This window comes from Ursus maritimus, unplaced genomic scaffold (assembly GCF_017311325.1).
Source record: "Ursus maritimus isolate PB19 unplaced genomic scaffold, ASM1731132v1 scaffold_16, whole genome shotgun sequence".
In the NCBI taxonomy this organism is placed as follows: domain Eukaryota; kingdom Metazoa; phylum Chordata; class Mammalia; order Carnivora; family Ursidae; genus Ursus; species Ursus maritimus.
Window position 1 is genome coordinate 49,069,665 of NW_024424008.1, and position 19,456 is coordinate 49,089,120.

At 50.6% G+C, this 19,456-nt stretch overlaps 1 protein-coding gene across 1 annotated transcript in view; it reads left to right on the forward strand.

The window, feature by feature from the left end:
- Positions 1 to 799: 799 nt before the first annotated feature.
- Positions 800 to 19,456, forward strand: part of TREH (trehalase) — a 23,768-nt gene continuing 5,111 nt past the window's right edge. Inside the window, exons 1-8 of the mRNA XM_008690006.2 lie at positions 800 to 1,009; positions 1,543 to 1,810; positions 2,080 to 2,191; positions 2,546 to 2,642; positions 2,888 to 2,941; positions 3,189 to 3,357; positions 9,626 to 9,736; positions 15,064 to 15,118. Of these exons, the coding sequence (XP_008688228.2) occupies positions 15,108 to 15,118 (11 nt within the window). The 5' untranslated portion in view covers positions 800 to 1,009; positions 1,543 to 1,810; positions 2,080 to 2,191; ... (3 more) ...; positions 9,626 to 9,736; positions 15,064 to 15,107. The remainder of the gene's footprint in view (positions 1,010 to 1,542; positions 1,811 to 2,079; positions 2,192 to 2,545; positions 2,643 to 2,887; positions 2,942 to 3,188; positions 3,358 to 9,625; positions 9,737 to 15,063; positions 15,119 to 19,456) is intronic.

Below are 19,456 nucleotides of genomic sequence, written 5' to 3' on the forward strand. Positions count from 1 at the left end.
CTTCACCATCCCGGGCATCTCAGAGAGCAGCAGCCCCTCCATCACCCAGTAGGAGTCCCTGGGGACAAAGATAGCTTAGGCGACGAAGCGCCCGCCAGGCACGATGAAGGGGTGGGCCGAGTAGATCAGCGAGAACTGCTCCGGGTGGCTGAGGACCTCTGGCTTCACCTGCAGTCAGGACAGAGGGCACAGAGAGCCCGCGAGCCCCGCCGTGTGGAGGCCCTGGCGGCCGGTGCAGGAGTGCTGGCTCTGCTGCAGGTCAGCCGTGTGGCTTTGGGCAAGGCCGGAGCCGCCGGAAGTCGGGTCTGCTCGGCCCCCACATGCTGGCCTCTGGAGTCCCTGCTAACTCAGCCCGGCCCTGGCAGGTGCTCACCAGGCAGCGACTAGTATTAGGACCAGGACCGTTTCCTCCACTCCCCTTCCCCTGTCTCTGCTGCCACCGCCAAGCCAGGTCCAGAGACGCAGAGCCCCATCCTCCAGCCCAGGTGTGGAGTGTGAGAATGAATGAAAGGAACCCTCATTTAGAATGGAGTCGGGAGCCCGCAGGTGAAACTCTCCCGCCCCACCGCTCTGTCAATTGCAGACCGGAACTTGCAGGTGGAGGTTACCTTACCGTCCCAGCAGGAGGGGGAGGTTTCTTCCTCCCCAGCAACAGCCCAGCCAATGAGAGACAGCCACAGCTCAGCCAATGAAAAGCCGCTATACTCAGATCTCCCAGTTTACTCCAATGGACTTTTTCTTTATAACAGCCTTCCCGACAGCCCCTTTTACCTCCATAAAAGGGCGCGACTCTGCAGTGTTGTCCGTGGTTTTGCTGTAGCGTCGTTTTCCCGTATTGCAGATCTTTGCTGTTCCTAAGTTAACCTGTTTTTGCTGGCGAAATAACTGGCAGTTTTATTCGAGAGGAGGAAACCCCGAACCGTTTCCCCAGTGAGACGGATGTGCATGATCGTGGTGTCGGGAGAGCGACTGTAGGACCCGAGTGGAGCTCGCTGGATGCTTCTGCCAGGTACTTTCTCTGTTTGTTGCCTCCTGGTTCTGTACAGGTGGGAGAGGGGTCAGCTGTCAGTTATTTTGAGGAGTAGTGGAACAGAGCCTGTGTTTATTCCTGTGGGGCTGGGTGAGGAAGGAGCCTGGAGCACCACTCTATGCCAGCCGGTACCAGGGCCCTGGGGCCTGGCTGGGAGGACAGATGCTGTGCAGCCTTGGGCAAACCACTGCCCTCGCTGAGCCTCAGACAAAGGAGAGAAAGTGTCTAACGGACTGTGCTGACCACAGGCCGTAATCAGCAGTGGCAGTTATTCCCGAGCGGAAGCTTGGCCCGGATAGCCCAGGGAAGGGAGAGCCCACCTGGGGAGTGAACAGTTACCACTGGTGTAAGAGGCAGGTCTGGGTAGCCTACAGGTGGCAGGACGGGCTAGGTTTGCCTGGGGAGAGGCTGGTCCTGGGTCCTGGGGAGAGGCTTCAGGGAAGAGGTGAAGAATTATAAGTACTCTCCCCTTATTAATCCTCCTGCCCCCACCCCCCTGAATTTCTTTCTAGAGAGCTGCAGGAGGGTACTGAGTTGGGGACTTGCGTCTAAAACTAGTTTCACCCCAGACTATGCCTCCAAAGCCATGAATTACTGAAATTTGCAGAAATAGCACTGGGCTGTTTTGAAGGTATCCTATGAAATGAGAAAGGTGCCTGGTTTGACTATCACCTTGAACATGGGAAGACCTGGGACTTTGACCCATTCAGCCACACCTCTTTTGGAGACAGCTGCTACTCTGTTCTGGGTGTTGTGGACAAGGCCCTGAAATATCTGGAGGTGACGGGGGCAGCAGGGCTGGTATATTGGGGTAGCACCACCTGCCGTCTCCCTGAGTCTGAGCTAGGGACCTCTGGCAACTGGCAGCCACCCCCTCCTGTTCCAACCCTGGGCCTGAGCCTGCAGGTCCTGCTGCAGCCACCAGGGGGCAGCTGTGAGCCAAGAAGAGAAAGCCCAGGAAGGGGGACATCTGGCTTGAGGAGGGCCCAGCCTCTTGGCTCCTCATCCAGCCCCCGTCCACAGTCCTAGAAATGTCTGGAACCTTCTAGGACAGCCAGATCTTGACCTACCAGTACGGGATCCCGACTTCTCTCCAGAACACAGGCCAGCAATGGGACTTCCCCAATGCTTGGGCCCCCCTGCAGGACTTGGTCATCAGAGGTAAGGAGTAGGGAGGCAGGGATGGGGCATATCCCAGGGCCTTCCCCCCCTTGCATCTGAAGGGCCAGCCTCCTGGGGCTGGGGAGGTGTGAACAAAGCACGTGGGGTCTTTCTCTGGCTCTTCTGTTCTCTTGGCTTCCCACTCGGCAGACCTTTGATAGAGGGAACCAGCCCTCCTTTCTCCCTCCAAACCTGGACCCTGGGGAAGGAGCACATTGGCTTTTCACGTGGCTCACGATGGAGGTCTTAGGGCCCGGGACTCTCTCCCTCCTTGAGGAGAGTGAGGCTCAGGCCTCTGCTCCCCCTGGGACGGGGACTCAGGAGATTCAGGGTCCTACCTGGGGTGGGGTCTAGGTCTGGCCAAGTCTCCTTCACCTCAGGCCCAGGAAGTGGCTTTCCAGCTGGCTCAGAATTTGAGGTCTACTCCCAAAAGTCAGCCATGTTTGAGAAGGTGAGCTGCTTCTGAGCCCCGAGCCTCCTGGTGAGCTGGGCGGGTGGGGATGGGGGTTGCCAGGCTTTGCCAAGCCCAGGGACAGTGGTGACGCCCAGTGGCCATTGTTGGGCACTGCAGGGGTCAGAGCTGCAGGCCAGAGCAGCTTCTCCCAAAGGGGCTCCCATTTCTTGCTCCCCCTGGAGAGCTGAGGTGGGGAGCCTTGGGGTAGTGCCCACCCTTAGAGCCTATTCTTTTGTTTCCAGTATGACATCAGCAATGGTGGTCAGCCAGGTGGTGGAGGGGAGTATGAAGTTCAGGTGAGTGAGCCCACATCCTACTGGGAGCTGCAGGGTTCTGTTGTCCCCACAACTGGTTATGACCTCCCCTCTCTGGGCCTCTATCTCCTCCCATGTATGTGGGTCCACAGGGAGGAGGCTGACTGGAGCTTCTTTGTACCGCTGGGTCTAGGCAGTTCTAGAGTCTCTGTGTGGGGATCCCACAGCCCCTAAAAGGATGTGGGGCCTTCCCCAGAGATCTTGCCTCACTGGTCCTGTCCCTCTCTAGGAGGGCTTTGGCTGGACCAATGGAGTGGTCCTGATGCTCCTGGTGACTGGCTGAGCTCGGGGACCCAGACAGCTTTCCTGGAGCCCCACTGCCTCGCAGCTGCCCTTCTCCCCAGCCTCCTGCCACAGTGATGGGCCTCCCTGCCCCATCTGCCTCATTAAACTTCTGCGTGAGTCCCTGCCTTCTCCTGCCTCTTCATCCTCCATGCCCCAGCCAGTCCTTGGGGTGGGGTCAGGGTAAGGACCCAGAAGTCATGGGTTGGGCCCTTGTCCCTCCTGGAACATCAGTAAGGAGGAAATCCTCTTTTGTGAGGACACAGTCCCATACCCCATGCAACCTGGCCTCCCAAACATGTACTCCAAATGCTTTATTGTTCTATTCAATGGCATACAAATACTGAAAATCACCCAGCTCTGGTTTCTCAGATACAGTGGGCCCAAAGTGCTGTGAAGGAAGGCAGGGAGGTGGGTTCAAACACTGCCTCCCTGAACTATCCTTTCAAAAGAGTCCAAATTTGAATGTATTAGTCTAGATCAGTTTATGCCCCTGGGCACTTTTGAAAACAGTACAGGAATACTGACACTTATTTTGTAAGCTTTGTGTGCTCAGAGAGGAAGGGAGCCCTGCCAAGACCACTGGCATCCCAGGGTGAGAGTGTAAAAGTTGACAGAATTGAGGGATTAGGAGTTCTATGTTAATAGTTGAAGCCGTCAGTGCCACTTTAATGGGTAGAACATCTAGAGAGAGGATCATAAAGGAAATTGAAGAGCAGCACTGTAAAACATAGACCTAGTGTAGACAGAACTCCGTACCCAACAACAGTAGGATACACATTCTTTTCAAGTGTACATGGAACATTCTCTAGGATAGATCATATGTTAGGCCACAAAACAAGCCCCAGTAAATTTTAGAAGATGGACATTATAGCTAGTATCTTCTCCGACCATAATGGAATGAAGCTGGTAGTGAGTAACAGAAGGAAAACTGGAAAATGTGGAAATTGACGCACTTTTAAACAACCAAAAAGTCAAAGAAGAAATCACAAAGGTCAAGATCTGGCTGTCCTAGAAGGTTCCAGACATTTCTAGACTTAGAAATTAGAAAAGACTTAGAGATGAACGAAACAAGGAGACAACATACCAAAATTTATGGGATGCCGCAAAGGCAGTTCTCCGAGGGAAATTTACGGGAGCAAGTGTCTACATTACAAAAGATCTTAAATCAATAACCTGTCTTATACCTTGAGGAATTAGAAGCAAGCTAAACCCAAAGCTATCAAGAGTAAATAAAGATTGAATGTAAGGAAATAATACAGAGAATAGAAAATCAAGAGAGAAAATCAAACCTGAAGTTGTTTCTTTGAAAAAAAAAAAAAAAGAATCAAGAAAATAGATCTTTTTTAAGTTGTGTGGTTTGTTGTTTTTGTTTTTTTTGTTTTTTTTTTTAGATTTTATTTACTTATCTGACCGAAAGAGAGCACAAGCAGAGAGAGAGGGAGAAGCAGACTCCGCACTGAGCAGGGAGCCGGATGCGGGGCTCAATACCAGGACCCTGACATCATGACCTGAGTGGAAGGCAGATGCTAAACCAACTGAGCCACCAGGCGCCCCAAGAAAATAGATCTTTAACTATGGAAAAAAGTGACAAAGACAAAAAGAAGATACAAATAACTAAAATCAGAAATGAAAATGGAGACACCACTATGGATCTTACAAAAATGGAGAAAACTGTGAACATTGTCTGCCAACAATTGGATAACCACTACAAAATGGACAAATTCCTAGAAACACACAAATTATCCAAACCGATGCAAGAAGAAATAGAAAATCTCCACAGATTTATAAAAGTAAAGAGATTATAATAAAACCCTGACAATGAACACTCCACGTGATGGTTAATTTTATGTATCAGCTTGTCTAAGCCAAGGTACCACAGTATTGAGTTAAAAATTATTCTAGATGTTTCTAGAAAGGTATTTTTAGATGAGATTAACCTTTAAATCAGGAGGCTTGAGTAAATTAGCCTTGTCAACCTTAATAAAATAGCCAATTAGCTTACAGGAAAATGAGTTTATTTGGAAATAGCAGAGGAATTGCAATTCAGGGCTTGCAAACCACAGGCAAGTCCAGACAACAAAGGAGAGGAGGAGTGTTCTTTAACAGAGGAAAGAAGGAAGTTGGGAGGGGCAGTTTGGAGTGAAACTCCATTCCAAAGAGCAAGAATTCATAGTTGTAGTGACTTTTCATTGGCTGAGCTGTGGTGGTTCTCATTGGCTGGGTTGCTGGGCAAAGAAAAAAACCTTTCTTCCTGCTGGAATATAGAAAGTTAGCTTTGAAGAGTGGCACCTCTGTAAGTATGCCCCCTTCAGGACTTCCCAACTATATTTTGAAATGAGATTTTCCTTTATTCGTTTCATACCCTCCATATTATGAATGGACCTCATCCGATCACTCGAAGGCCTTAATAGAAAAACACTGACTTCCCCGGAAGACGAGGGAATTCTGCCCACCAGACTGCCTTTAGACTTCTCTGGGTCTCCAGCCTGCTGACCTAGCTTGCAGATTTTGGACTTGGCGAGCCTCCACAATCATGTAAGCAAAAATTTAAAGAAAACTCTGTCTCTCTTTCCACACACACACATTCCACACATTCTATTGTTTCTGTTTCTCTGGAGAATCCTAATACATTCCAAGACCAAGGTCTTCATTGGCCAACTCTACCATACATCTAAATAAGAGTCAAGGGGCGCCTGGGTGGCTCAGTTGGTTTAGCATCTGCCTTCGGCTCAGGGCCCTGGGATCAAGCCCCACATCAGGCTCCCTGCTCAGTGGGGAGCCTGTTTCTCCCTTTCACTCTGCCTCTCCCCTCCATTTGTTCTCTTTCTCAAATAAGATAAAAAGTAACAAAAACAAAGAAGCGGTAACACCAACCCTTCTCAAACTCTTCCGAAATAGGATGAAACACTTCCTAATTACTACGAGGCCAGCAATACCTGATGCTTATGCTATATAAAGATCTCGCAAGAAAATTACAGCCTGTACCTTTTATGTATGGGATGCGAAAATCCTCAACAGAATACTAACAAACCAAATCCAATAGTATATTAAAAGGATTATATGCCATGCAAGTGAGAGTTATCCTAAGAATGCAAGGATCATTCAACGTAAGAAAATCAATGTAATGTACTGCATTAATAGAATAAAGGAAAAAACTCTACGTGATTATCGATGCGTAAAAGTTATTCGACTAAACCCAACACGCTTCCATGATAAAAACATTCTAAAAACTAGGAATAAAAGGGAAGTTCTACAGAACAATACAGGGAATTCATGAAAAACTCACACGTAGTGTCACACTCAATGGTCAAAGACTGGAAGTCTCCTTAAAATCAGGATTGAGACAAGATGTCTACTTTCACCTCTGCTATACAACACTGTACCAGAAGTTCTAGCCAAAGCAACAGGACAAGAAAAAGAAAAGGTGTTCAAATTGGAAAGGAAGAGTTTTTCCACAGATGACATGATTATATAGAAAATCCCAGAAGATCCGCAGGAAGGCTGCTGGGTCTGATAAACAGATTCAGCAATGCCACAGGCAGAAGATTAATACTCAGGGGCGCCTGGGTGGTGCAGTCGTTAAGTGTCTGCCTTCGGCTCAGGGCGTGATCCCGGCATTCTGGGATCGAGCCCCACATCAGGCTCCTCCGCTGGGAGCCTGCTTCTTCCTCTCCCACTCCCCCTGCTTGTGTTCCATCTCTCGCTGGCTGTCTCTCTGTCAAATAAATAAATAAAATCTTTAAAAAAAAAAAGATTAATACTCAAAAATCAGTTGTATTTCTATACATCTGCCAAGAACAATCTGAAAAGGAAATTTAAGAAGCCATCACATGTGCAAACATCTAAAAAAAATACCTAGGAATAAACTTACCCAAGGAGATGAAAGACTTCTACAAGGAATACTGCAGAAGTCACAGGAGGACGCGAATTGTATGATTCCACTTACATGAAGTGTCTAGACAGGTAAATTCATAGACGCAGAAGATAAAATAGTGGTTTCCAGGGGCCATGGGGAGAGAGGACTGAGGACTTGCTGCTTGATGTTATAGAATGTGTCTTTGGGATGACATAAAAGTTTTGATGGGGTGCCTGGATGCTGCAGTTGGTTAAGCGTCCATCTGACTCTTGGTTTTGGCTCAGGTCATGATCTCAGGGTAAGAAGATTGAGCCCCTCATCAGGCTCCGTGTTCAGCAGAGCCTTCTTGGGATTCTCTCTCCTCCCTCTGCCCCTCCTGCTTGTGTGTGCTTGCTCTCTCTCTCTCTCCCTCCCTCCCTCTAAAATAAATCTTAAAAAAAAAAAAAGGTTTTGAAAATAAATAGTGGTGATAGTTGGGAAATACTGTGAATATAATACTTTAAATGGTTGAATTGGCAGATGTTATGTGATATCTATTTAACCGCAAGAAAAATATTTTTAAAAAGAAAAGAAGGGCGCTCCTCATGTCTTAGAAGAACAAATATTGTTGAAGTGTCTGTATTACCCAGAGCGATCTGCACGTTCAATGCAATCCCTATCAGAACACCACCAACAGTTTTCACAGAGCTGGAACAAATAATCCTAAAATTTGTATGGGATCAGAAAAGACCCCGAATAGCCAGCGGAATGTTGAAAAAGAAAACCAAGGCTGGTGGCATCACAATGCCAGACTTCAAGCTCTGTTACAAAGCCGTAATCATCAAGACAGCATGGTACTGGCACAAAAACAGACACATAGATCAATGGAACAGAATAGAGAACCCAGAAATGGACCCTCAACTCTACGGTCAACTAATCTTTGACAAAGCAGGAAAGAATATCCAATGGAAAAAAAGACCGTCTCTTCAACAAACAGTGTTGGGAAAATTGGACAGCTGTGTGCAGAAGAACGAAACTGGACCATTTCCTTACACCATACACAAAAATAGACTCAAAATGGATGAAAGACCTAAATGTGAGACAGGACTCCACCAAAATCCTTGGGGAGAACACAGCAGCAACCTCTTCGACCTTGGACACAGCAACTTCTGGCTAGACACGTCTCCGAAGGCAAGGGAAACAAAAATAAAAATGAACTAGTGGGACTTCATCAAGATAAAAAGCTTTTGCACAGCAAAGGAAACAGTTGACAAAACCGAAAGACAACCTACAGAATGGGAGAAGTATTTTCAAATGACATATTAGATAAAGGGCTAGTGTCCAAGATCTATGAAGAACTTATCAAACTCAACACCCACAAAATAAGTCCAGTCAAGAAGTGGGCAGAAGACGTGGACAGACATTTCTCGAAAGACGACATCCAAATGGCCAACAGACACACGGAAAAATGCTCCACGTCACTCGGCCTCCGGGAAATACGAATCAAACCCACAACGAGCTACCTCACACCGGTCAGAATGGCTCACATTAACAAGTCAGGAAACGACAGATGTTGGCGAGGATGAGGAGAAAGGGGAACCTCTTACACTCTTGGTGGGAACGCAAGCTGGTGCAGCTGCTCTGGAAAACAGTATGGAGGGTCCTCAGAAAGTAAAAACAGAGCTACCCTTTGACCCTGCGATTGCACTACTGGGTATTTACCCAAGGGATACAAACATAGTGGCTCAAAGGGGCACCTGCACCCCAACGTTTGTAGCAGCAATGTCCGCAATAGCCAAACTGTGGCAAGAACCCAGATGTCTATCCACAGATGATGGATAAAGAAGGTGTGATATATGTACACACACATATACAATATACATACATATACACACTTTTGAATATTTTGCAGCCATCAAAAAAAATGAAATCTTACCATTTGCAACAATGTGGATGGAACTAGAGGGTATTCTAAACAAAATAAGTCAATCACAGAAAGACAATTATATGATTTCACCCATTTGTGGATTTTAAGAAACAAAACAGGATCATGGAAGAGAGGGAAAAATAAGATGAAAATAGGGAGGTAAACGATTAGAGATTCTTAACTCTAGGAAACAGGGTTGCTGGAGGGGAGGTTGGTGGGAGGAATGGGGTAACTGGGTGATGGACATGCAGGAGGGCACGTGATGTAATGAGCACTGGGTGTTACGTGCAACTGGTGAATCACTGAACTCTGTCCCTGAATATATGTTAATTAATTGGATTTAAATTTAAAAAAATACCCAAAGGAAAAGAAAAGAAGGAAGTGTGTAACCTCTGGAGACAGGGGTGGCCAGAAGGAGCGGGGCAAGCTAACAGGGCAGAGGTGACCCTTCTGGTGGGGAGGGACAGGGCCAGTTCATGGCAGACGCTGCTCGGGTGTGGACAGCAAGCCTGAGTCCTAAAGGAAATGTCACACCGTCACTAATCTCAGGTGGTGACCAGGTCACAGCACATACCTTGCCGTGCACACTCCCCCAACCCCCACCCCTGTGTCATTTCAGGCCTAAGCCATCAATCGGAGAGCACTGCTGCGGCCTCCTCGCATGCCCCGGCCTCACGCCACACCTGTGACAGAAGCTTGAGCCATTCTGTTTGAAATGTTAAAGGAAAAGGTAACTCTCTGCCGTGGTCGCCTTGGGGCCACCCGAGCCACTGGGCATCTGGGTCACAGATGTGTGACCTAATTGTACCCCTGACACTCTGTACCCACTGCCCCACTGCCACCCCACCACATGACTCAGGGAAGGGGCCATGCAGGCAGCCCCTGCGGAGACGGAGACAAGAGGAGAACAAGTACCAGGTGGGGGTCAGGGGTTGGCCTCCGTGGCAAGCTGCAGTGCACAGACCTGGCATCCAGCCCTTCAGGAGGCCACGCCCCAAACGTGGACTTTGGCTGCCCCAGGTAGGCAGGCGAACGCACCCCAGCGAGTGAGAGGTGCCAGGGCTGACTCCGGGCCCACGGCCACAGCCACCATGCAGGCGAAGACCCGGAGGCTGTGTCTCTTGCTTTTGTTGGGACTGGGGTCCCAGGGCGCCCTGCCCCCACCCTGTGACAGGTAGGAGTGGAGAAGGCAGCTGGGGCAGGAAGGCCAGGGTCAGGAGGTTGGGGTGAGATCTCAGGCGCTGGGGGGGTCAGCCCTCGGGAGGGAAGGGGAGGAAGGAAATCAGCTTCCCCGTTGCAGCAGGCTCTGTGCCGGCCGCCACCAGACCTCCAGTGCTGGGGACAGGGGCTGCCTCCTGATGCGGGCGCCAGCTGCCCAGTGTCCTCCCGCCCTCTGCCCCTGGCTCCAAGCTCCTCCTCAGACTGTGCAGGGCTCTCCTCGGGTTGTTCTGGGGAACAAGTTTCTGCCGATTTTCCGGTTTCCCCAGCCTGGAGGTGAGAGGCAACGTCAGGGCCCAAAAAGCGCTCCTAAGTTTAACCTCTGACCTCGGTGACCAAGAGCCAAGTCAAACCTCTTTCCAGAGCCATAGTTCCCATCCCCAAATAAGACCGATAAGTGACCCTGTCCTGCCTCCTAGGCTCACAGGGCATCCATTTCTCATTTAAATGGGTTTCTTGAGCTCTCGCTGTGTCTCTTGGGCTGCAGCAGCAAACAAGAGAAACAAGGTCCCCGTCTTCGTGGACCTGACGTAATTAGCAAGGAGAGTACTGATAGAAGCGCAGCTAAACGTCAGCTGCAGTGAGGGAGCCGCTTGGGGTGCACAGAGGGTGTCTCAGGTGGGCTGGAGTGGACGGTGTCTGCGGCGGAGACGTGCGAGCGGAACCGTGGAAGCAACCGTCTCTGTGCAGATCTGGAAGACCGTCCAGGCAGGGAAACGGCCGTGCAAAGACTCTGAGGTCATGACTCAAGAAGGCCTCTGTGGCCAGGACAGAGGTGGGAACAGGCCAGGGGAGAGAGGAAGACCAGGGCTCGGGTGCCAGTGGTAGGACCAGAAAGGTGAGAAGTGGCTCAGGATGGGATATATCTTGTAGGGGGAGCTGATAGGACTCGCTGATGATGGTGGACTGTAAAGGAAAGGGGACTACCTGGGATGATTCATAGATTTTGTTCTGAGCGATTGTAATAAGGGTTTCAGAGAGGCTGTGTGATCGAGTTTTGTCGAGCATGAGGTGGGTTGCCAAAAGTATGGAAAGAAGACTGTGTCCAGGGTTGGTAAGACCGCCTACAGCTGCGGTGATTGACTGCTCACCAAATAGTTCTGTCCGTGGTTACGTGTATTCTGGTGAAGGGATGCGGATTAAAATCAGGGAGGGTAAATGGCACATAGGGCAGGGTCTAGGAGAGAAGAAACAAGCTCCAGTTGTCCTCTTCCCGTGGATTTGTATGAATAGCACTCACCTTTTCCAGCAACATGTGTGACAACACGCATGAAATATGGCCAACCAGGAGGCTCACCTGAGCCTCACGTTCAGGGTTTTCGCTGGGGCTGGGGACAGAGGCGTGGAGTATCTGCATGGCCAATCTTAATTACTCCATCTCCAGGTCTCTAAGTCCAAGTGATACTGGGCGGCCCTTGGCCCTTCTGTGAGTCAGCACATTATTGAACTCGATGGGTTTGGGGGAGCCTCCAATTTGTAGCCAGTTGGTCGGAAGTGGATGTAGCTTGGGGCCCCTTGTTAGCTGGAGCAAGGGCTGTCTTGTGGGGGACTGTGCCTCTGGCCTGAGCTCATTGGTTAGTACCAAGATTGGACTGTAGTACTGCAGTTGGTGTCAGAAAATGTGTGATTTGCTGGAAGGACCTTGCCTGGCTGGGTCGTGGGGCTCAGGGAAAGCAGGATGAAAGGACAGGGAATGAGCACCCTTTGGTTCCTGGATGGCTGCAGGGTCACCCGTGGTTTGGAACAGCAGCTGTGTTGTGATCGGTTCCTGGAGGTGAAAGTTACCAATGAAGCATGGAGATGACAGGTCTAACGCCCAGAGCGTCTAAGAAAATGCGGAATAATAAGAAAAAATTTAAAAATGCAATCCGTGGGTCATTATTATCCTATAATAGCAAAAATGGAAGTGAGAGATGGGCCGAACTTCGGTTCTGGCCAGTCCAAACCAGGGCCCCTGCCTAAGGAATGTGGGGGGCGGGATCCCATTTCTGGCTGGCCTGAGGTGTGGCCACTAGCCTCAGAGCCATTTCCAAAGGAAAAAAAATGATTCTAAAACAACAAATAATGAAGCGGGCTAGACTGATTTCCAGGAGAATAGAATGGACAGGGAGTGAGCCAATGGACCCATCCCAGCATGTGGAATTTTTAAACAGTCATTGAGAAATGGGGTGAATAAAGCAGCTGCGGGTAGGGTCAAAACAAAGGTGTTCATGCAGCACTTCTTAGAAATTGAGTGGACCAATGGGAGCGCCTGTAGGCCCCCCAAAATGCAAGGGACCTAAACAAATCTGTTTTGTTCACCCTACTTTGGAGGAATTAGGAAAAAAACTTTGCAAGGCAAAGATGGTAATGAGGAGAAACCTGACCTCCCATCTCTTGAGGCAGAGGTCCCACAATTTAATCAAGATAAAGATTGGTGAAAAGCTTAGGGTCCCTTAGCTCTGTCCCCTGCTGGGGACTCAAAGTGTTACGCATATGAGTGGGCAAAATGGTCAGAGGGTAGAGAAGATTCTGGACTCTGTGCCGTGGGGTCCCATGCACTGTGGTGCAAGAAGCACGTGTGAAGCCCTAAAAGGGGCTAGTCGGATGAGAGGACGGAGAAATGCAAGAGTGGGTGGGATTAAGGTGAATGTTGGGATGGAAGTTGGAATGTTTAGACAGACCTGCTGTCGAGGGCTGGTTTCCCCTTCCCCCGAACGTGTTTTGGGAGTGGCTGTCACGGCTGGTGGCTGGTGGGAACGCTTACCCGTAATACCCAGTATTGTAAAACCAAACCTGTCCGCGAAGCCGCGGGTGGGAACCAGGATCAAAGGGACTAAGGTGAAAGTTTCTTTGGTGTTTGAACACTTTTCATATGAAGTGATTGCCTCTGTTGTGCCTGAACGCGTTACAGGAGTGGACATTGTGTCTGAGCGAGGAACGTTTCCAGTCTCTGGTATTAACAAAACAAGAGGCTGTGCACCCGCCCGTCACACTGTTGCTTCTTGTATTGGGCATGCCAAGTGGGCGCCGGTAAGATTGCCTGAGGTCACACAGATCACGTCCTTCCGTGGGGCAAGGAGGGCGGCTTACGGCAGAAGCCTTGGGGCCCCTCCCAGCACGCCTGCCAGACTTTGGACTAGAAAAATGTCCATTGGGAGGCCATTAGTAGCTTGTCAGATATTGAGACTGCCCTTCTGAAGGACATAAGATAACCTTTTTTTTTTTAAAGATTTTATTTATTTGAGAGAGCACAAGCTGGGGGGTTGGGAGGGACAGAAGGAGAGGGAGAAGCAGGCTCTGCGCTGAGTAAGGAGCCCTACTCGGGGCTCAATCCCATGACCCTGAGATCAGAACCTGAGCCGAAGTCACATGCTTAACTGACTGAGCCACCCAGGCGCCCCCAGACATAAGATAATCCTAAAACCTGAAACACCAGTATTATCTTGGGTGGAGAAGTGATGATCTAAGAGGTAGGGCAGTGCCCGGGAGAGTTCCATGATGCATGGTTTATGCAGGAGCATGCTGCTGGGGGAACGTAGAGTTTACTGCATGAGTTCGAGAGCAGGTGGACTCTTTTCCCCTAGAACTGACTTCGGAACCACCTCAGGAGCGCTGGATTCTGTTGCCCCTTGGACGGGGCCAAACACCTCTTGATGGACCAACAAAGGGCTGCTTGGTTCATGGATGGTCGTTCCAAGGTGAACAGACAGCCCTGAAAGGCTGCTGCTGTGACCAGAGATGATAATACCAGGGGAGCCTGGGTGGCTCAGTAGGTTAAGCGTCCAACTCTTGATTTCGGCCCAGGTCATGATCTCAGGGCCCGGAGATCGAGCCCCGAGTCAGGCTCAGCTGGAGTCTGCTTGTTCCTCCCTCTACTTCTCCCCCTGCTCGTGCTCGCTCACACTTTCTCTCTCAAATAAATAAATAAAATCTAAAAAAAAACAAAAACAAAACTACCAAATCATCTTGGTGGTCTGAACTGCATACTATTTGCCACTGTGTTTGGGTTTTTATGTACTCTTAGTGGCCACCATCCTGGCCATATGGTCAGGCAGAAGGGCAATGGGAAAGTGGTCTATAGAAAGCTCGCCCGTGTGTGGCACGGTCCTGTTGAAGTTGCTGGGAATGGGAGGAGCTCATTAGAGTAGAACACCTTGGTGCCGTCAGAAGAACCCCCGTTCTAGACCGGAAGGTGATTAGAGCCAGCAAGTGGGTATCCCAGTGTGTTCACGTGAGGTGCCATGTGGGGTCGTGACCCGATGGGACGTTGGGAGGTTGCAGCCATGCAGAGGTGGGCCGGGTCTACATGCATGGCCCCTGCACCCCCTGAGGCACAAAATGCCAGTAAGATCTGTTCTGTCAACAGAAGAGACGGGCTACCGGACAGGTTCCCTGGGGAAAGGACACGCATGGAGCTGGCCGGTGAGACCCCGGCAGTCTCACCGGCCGGAGCAGACGCACTGCACTAGGTGTCGCTGTAAATGCTCAGAATACCGTCAAAGGACCAGACCAGAAGATGCCACGCCAGTTTGGACCACTGAGTTACATTTTTTCAGACCAGGGAACACACTTTCATCCTCCGAGCAATGGTTCGAGAGAGAGCTGGGAGGGACCATTAGAACGTTGGCTGTCTGATACACGGAGATACAGATATGAAGGGCCGTGCGCTCACACTTGCCGTGAGGGACTCCCGGGATCGATCGCTCCACTTTTCTGGGGGAATCCAGGCAGGAGGGGGTGGAGAAGAGGCTGGTGTGCCCATGCGATCCTTCCCACGTGGGAGGAAGACGATGGTCCGACTGCACTTTTTTCTTTCTCACCCGCATCACTTCAACCTTCCTTTTCTCCCCGATGCAGAGGTGCCAGGCCCGAGGCAGCAGCCACACGCGTCAGAAGCAGGGATGGTTCCTTGGTAAGAAGATGGACCCCTACCCTTAAGCCACTATGTGTGAATTCCTGAGAGCCTAATGCGGTGTGTTGTGTCTTCACCCCATCTGGCTAAATGGGGGCCACTGAAAGCGGCTGTTTTCAGGCCTCACTCAGGCCTAGGGGTAGGAATGGGCCACTCGAAGTGAACCCACATGACACCACTCCATGTGAGCGGGAGGGGGCCGCGGGGAGGCACTCCCTGGACCAGCATCGCTGCCTGCGGTCTGGACCAGCGGCCGAACCCAGCGTCCTTTCCAAAACTAGAGGAGTTTGGATATCAATGGAGAGAAGGAGAACTAGTAGCTGAAGGTAAAGGAATGAATACATGGAGTGATAATAATATAGTGGGAGAAGGGGTGCTGCCTCTTGGTTTCAGATGCCTGAAAGGGTGAATGTATGTATTTCCAAGCCCTCTCCTGCTTTGGAACCTGACAAGAGCAAACAGAAGCCTGCAAACCTGAGTGGCCTCGTCAGGAGACGTTCTGGTCCTGTGATGCTGGACTAGACTAATCGTGACTGTGTGAGACTCTAGTAGTTCTGACTCTCCTTTTGCACGTTATGTCTGCCGTAGTGCGAGGTGGTAATACACTGGCACTATTTCTTAGGTAGTCATTGTTTTTTAAAGATTTTATTTATTTGTCAGAGAGCGCACAAGCTGGGGGAGTGGGAGGCAGAGGGAGAAGCAGGGTCCCCGCTGGTCAAGGAGCCGGATGCAGGACTTGATCCCAGGGCCCCGAGATCATGACCTGAGCCAAAATCAAGAGTCGGACACTCAACCGACTGAGCCACCGAGGTGCCCCCACTGTTTGTATCTTAATGATAAACTTGTGCAGAACTGCTTAGCACAGAAATGAGCTAAATCCAGTTCTTCCTCGGGCCAGTCCTTTCCCATTGGTATTATGTTTAGGAGACTTTAACTCCATCTCGGAACATATGCAGGCATCAGTATCAGTATTATCACGTGGCTTATTTATATAAAGTGCTAGAATCATATCGATAATACCAGTATTAGACCAGATCCTGGTGTGGTCATAGTACATTGGGGTTCCATTACAGAGCAAACAGAGAGTTACAGAGGTATCCTTTGTGCCTTCTCCGTGGACCTTGCCCTTGTACCAAATATTATTATGGACGGGCATCATTAAAAGTAGCCATGATTTTATTATTTATTATAACAAATTATTAGTTATTTCCGGGTTCTGAGTCTGTTGGAGGCAAAGCTAGTCACCCTGTCTCAGCTCACAGGCTGGCACTGAGACTGGTCTCCATTGTGTCATTGTGTGCTGTTACATAGCAGGGCCCACCTCCTTCCTAGGGGAGGACACAGGTGCTATTCAGAATAGTTCCTGTCCCCGCTGATTGTAGACAGGGAGTGTCTTCTTCTGATCTGTCCCTGGAGCAAGGGCAGTCGTAGCACATCAGGCTCAAGTACACGTGTCCGCAGAACTAGGTTTGCAGGTCTAGAAGATTCCACAGGCACGGCTCTTGAGTCTCACTAGCTAGTATGGAAGGCCATTGCCTCATGGCTACTTTGGCTTCAGTCAGCAGTAAAATAGTCAAGAGGCTCTGTTGGCTGAGGGCTCAGGCTCTCTCCCAGTGCTGGACCTGGCATTACCCAGCCTTACTGTTGCCTTGGCCTCTCCCCTTTCACTAGAGCCTCATCGTCTATCCAGCCTGATTCCCAGCCTTTGCTTTCTTCCTGGAAGAGAACTCCTAATCTGCTTATTCTAGCTAATAAATAGTTTTCCTCTGAATGCCTCTCCTCATTAAAAGCAAATTCAGTTTGCTCCACAATGAGGGACCTATTGCCCCCAAAGCCCCCCCCCCTTTTTTTTTTTTTTTTTGAGAGAGAGAGCACATGGGGGGAAAGGCAGAGGCAGAGGAAGAGAGAATCTTAAGCGGGCTCCAGGCTCAGTGCAGAGCCCAATGCAGGGCTCTATCTCACGGCCCTGAGATCAAGACCTGAGCTGAGATCAAGAGTCAGATGCTTGGGGTACCTGGGTGGCTCAGTTGGGTGATCATGAGATTGAGCCCCCCGTCGGGCTCCGTGCTCAGCGTGGAGTCTGCTTGAGGTTCTTTCTCCCTCTCCCTCCGCCCCCTCCCTGCACTCACATTCTCTCTCTCTCTCAAAAAATAGTCAGATGTTCAGCTGGCTGAGCCACCCAGGCAGCCCAAAATGAGGGGCCTAAGTATTTGATTTTCAAGGTTTGTAGTTACAGGGCAATAAATCTGCCAAGAGTTGTAGACCACCCAGTGGGGAGTAGTTCGAGGAAATGCCTTCCCAAGTGACACCCTCCGTAGTAGGTGTAATCTAAAAACTTGACATTGGAAGACACTGGCCTGTCACTAGGTCGCCTTCAGTCGTCAGCAGCGCAGCTCAGCATATCCTGAGACCAGAATGTCTCCCAGAGCGACGGCAGCCCTGTTTGCAGGCTTCCATCAACGTTGTCAGGTTCCAAAGTCAGGCTGGGCATGGCAGGCACAGGGCCTGACCGTTTCAGGCATCCCATACGGCCGTGCTAAGGACCGCCGTAACCTCTCTCTCCAGGCACTCGTGGCGCGCCAGATTTCCCATTTTCCTTGAATACCCACGTATTCATCTCTTTGCCCTCAGCTGCCATTTCTCCTCTCCATGTGGCATTGATTTTCACTCCACCCTTCCCCCTTTGGAAGGGGTGTCGGGTTCAGCCACTGTTCTCATCCAGATCGCCGACAGCCTGGCCAGTCTTGCAAAGCCATAGAGGGTAGAGCTACATGGCCCGGAATGAGGGGCTGTTCCTGCCCCTGGGCAACACAGCCGCGTTCACTATGAGCCCCCACTTAGCCCCATGGGGCGTGGGCACAGCCCACCCCATCCGGCCCTTGGGAACTCTAGCATCAAGCTTTGGAAAGAGAGCTACAGTCTCTTGCTTAGGGGTCATTCATGCTTCTGACACCGTAGTGGCAGGTCAGGTCCTATAGGCTCAAGGTAAGTGGAGATGATGTGGGAAAGGATTGCATAGTCCTGCCATCAGCCTCTCCTCATATCCCCCAGAAAAGCAGACCAGTCAATCCAATGGGGACCCTCCTTTGGCCCCCGCCCCATACTGGGTATGAGCACACACTTTTGACGCTGTGTAAGCCCACCCTTCATGCTCTCCTCTCTCCCCATTTCAGGCCACAGGTGGGTCAGTTGCCTGTTGGGGTTCCCTGTCAAACCCGTGCTCTGAGGTGGCATGTAACACGCTGGGTCCATTTGACACGTCTCTTGGCCCATCGACCCAATTGGCACAGTATCTTCTGTTCCAACACAGTATTTTAAGCATACTCGTCTATAGTCAGGAATGCAGAGCTGAGTGGGCCCCTGGAGTTTCCGAAGTGCTTTCCCGAGGCTCCAGCCCTGTGCGAGCACCCCCTTTCCTAGTCCAGTCTTCGCAGCCCCCGAGTCCATCAAAACCCAGCATAGGGGTGGCTGGGTGGCTCAGTCGGTTAAGCATCCGACTCTTGATCTCAGCTCCGGTCATGCTCTCAGGGTTGTGGGTTTAAGCCCCGTGTTGGATTCCAGGCTGGGCATGCAGTCTACTTAACACAGGAGCTTTTCACATTCACTTTTTCCATCACTGCAAGGGAAAGAGCATGCAGTTTCGCCCACTGAGCTGATTTGTTCTTACTTCAAAGATTCCCATCAGTCGGTCAGAGTGCAGTAGCCTTCCTAACGAGGTAGCCTGTCGGTCTTGGCGCTGCCATCGGCAGCCAAGCAGCATTCTGCGGGTCGGGGAGAGAGGAGCCGCCGCAGGGCTCCTCCCGCGGCTCCCCCGCTGCTTCCCGCAGCCCCGTGGGAAAGAGGCCACCTGCCCGTGCGGTCCCCGTGTAGCACGTTCCTGTGTAAACCCCTTCCACGTATGAAGGACATCACCCAGGACACCGTGGGTACTTCTGGTCACAGGAATAGCTGCTCTCCTCCAGGCGCAGAGATGGTTTCCATAAACACCCAACACAGGCTAGTAACTGTCTCCCTAATGATGTATAGCAAACACCACATCCGCAAATTTTCTGGCCCGAGGTCTCAGCAGTTGCCACTGCGTGTAACTTACAGGCTTTTGCCTTAAGCCTTCTGGTCAGTGTCACCCAGGGCCGCTGTACAGAGTCGGTCCCGCACCTTCTGACATGTCACTGAGTCAAGTGGTCATCTCCTTTTGTCCACTGTGTGTGCAGTAGGCCAAATTACCAACCAGTGTGGGCCTGGGCCCTTGTTTAGGTCCTTTACTGCAGAGGGCGCTCCTCATTCTCTCAGCGGGCTCTGTCCCCACCACCCACAAACCCCCACCACACGTGGTGCACA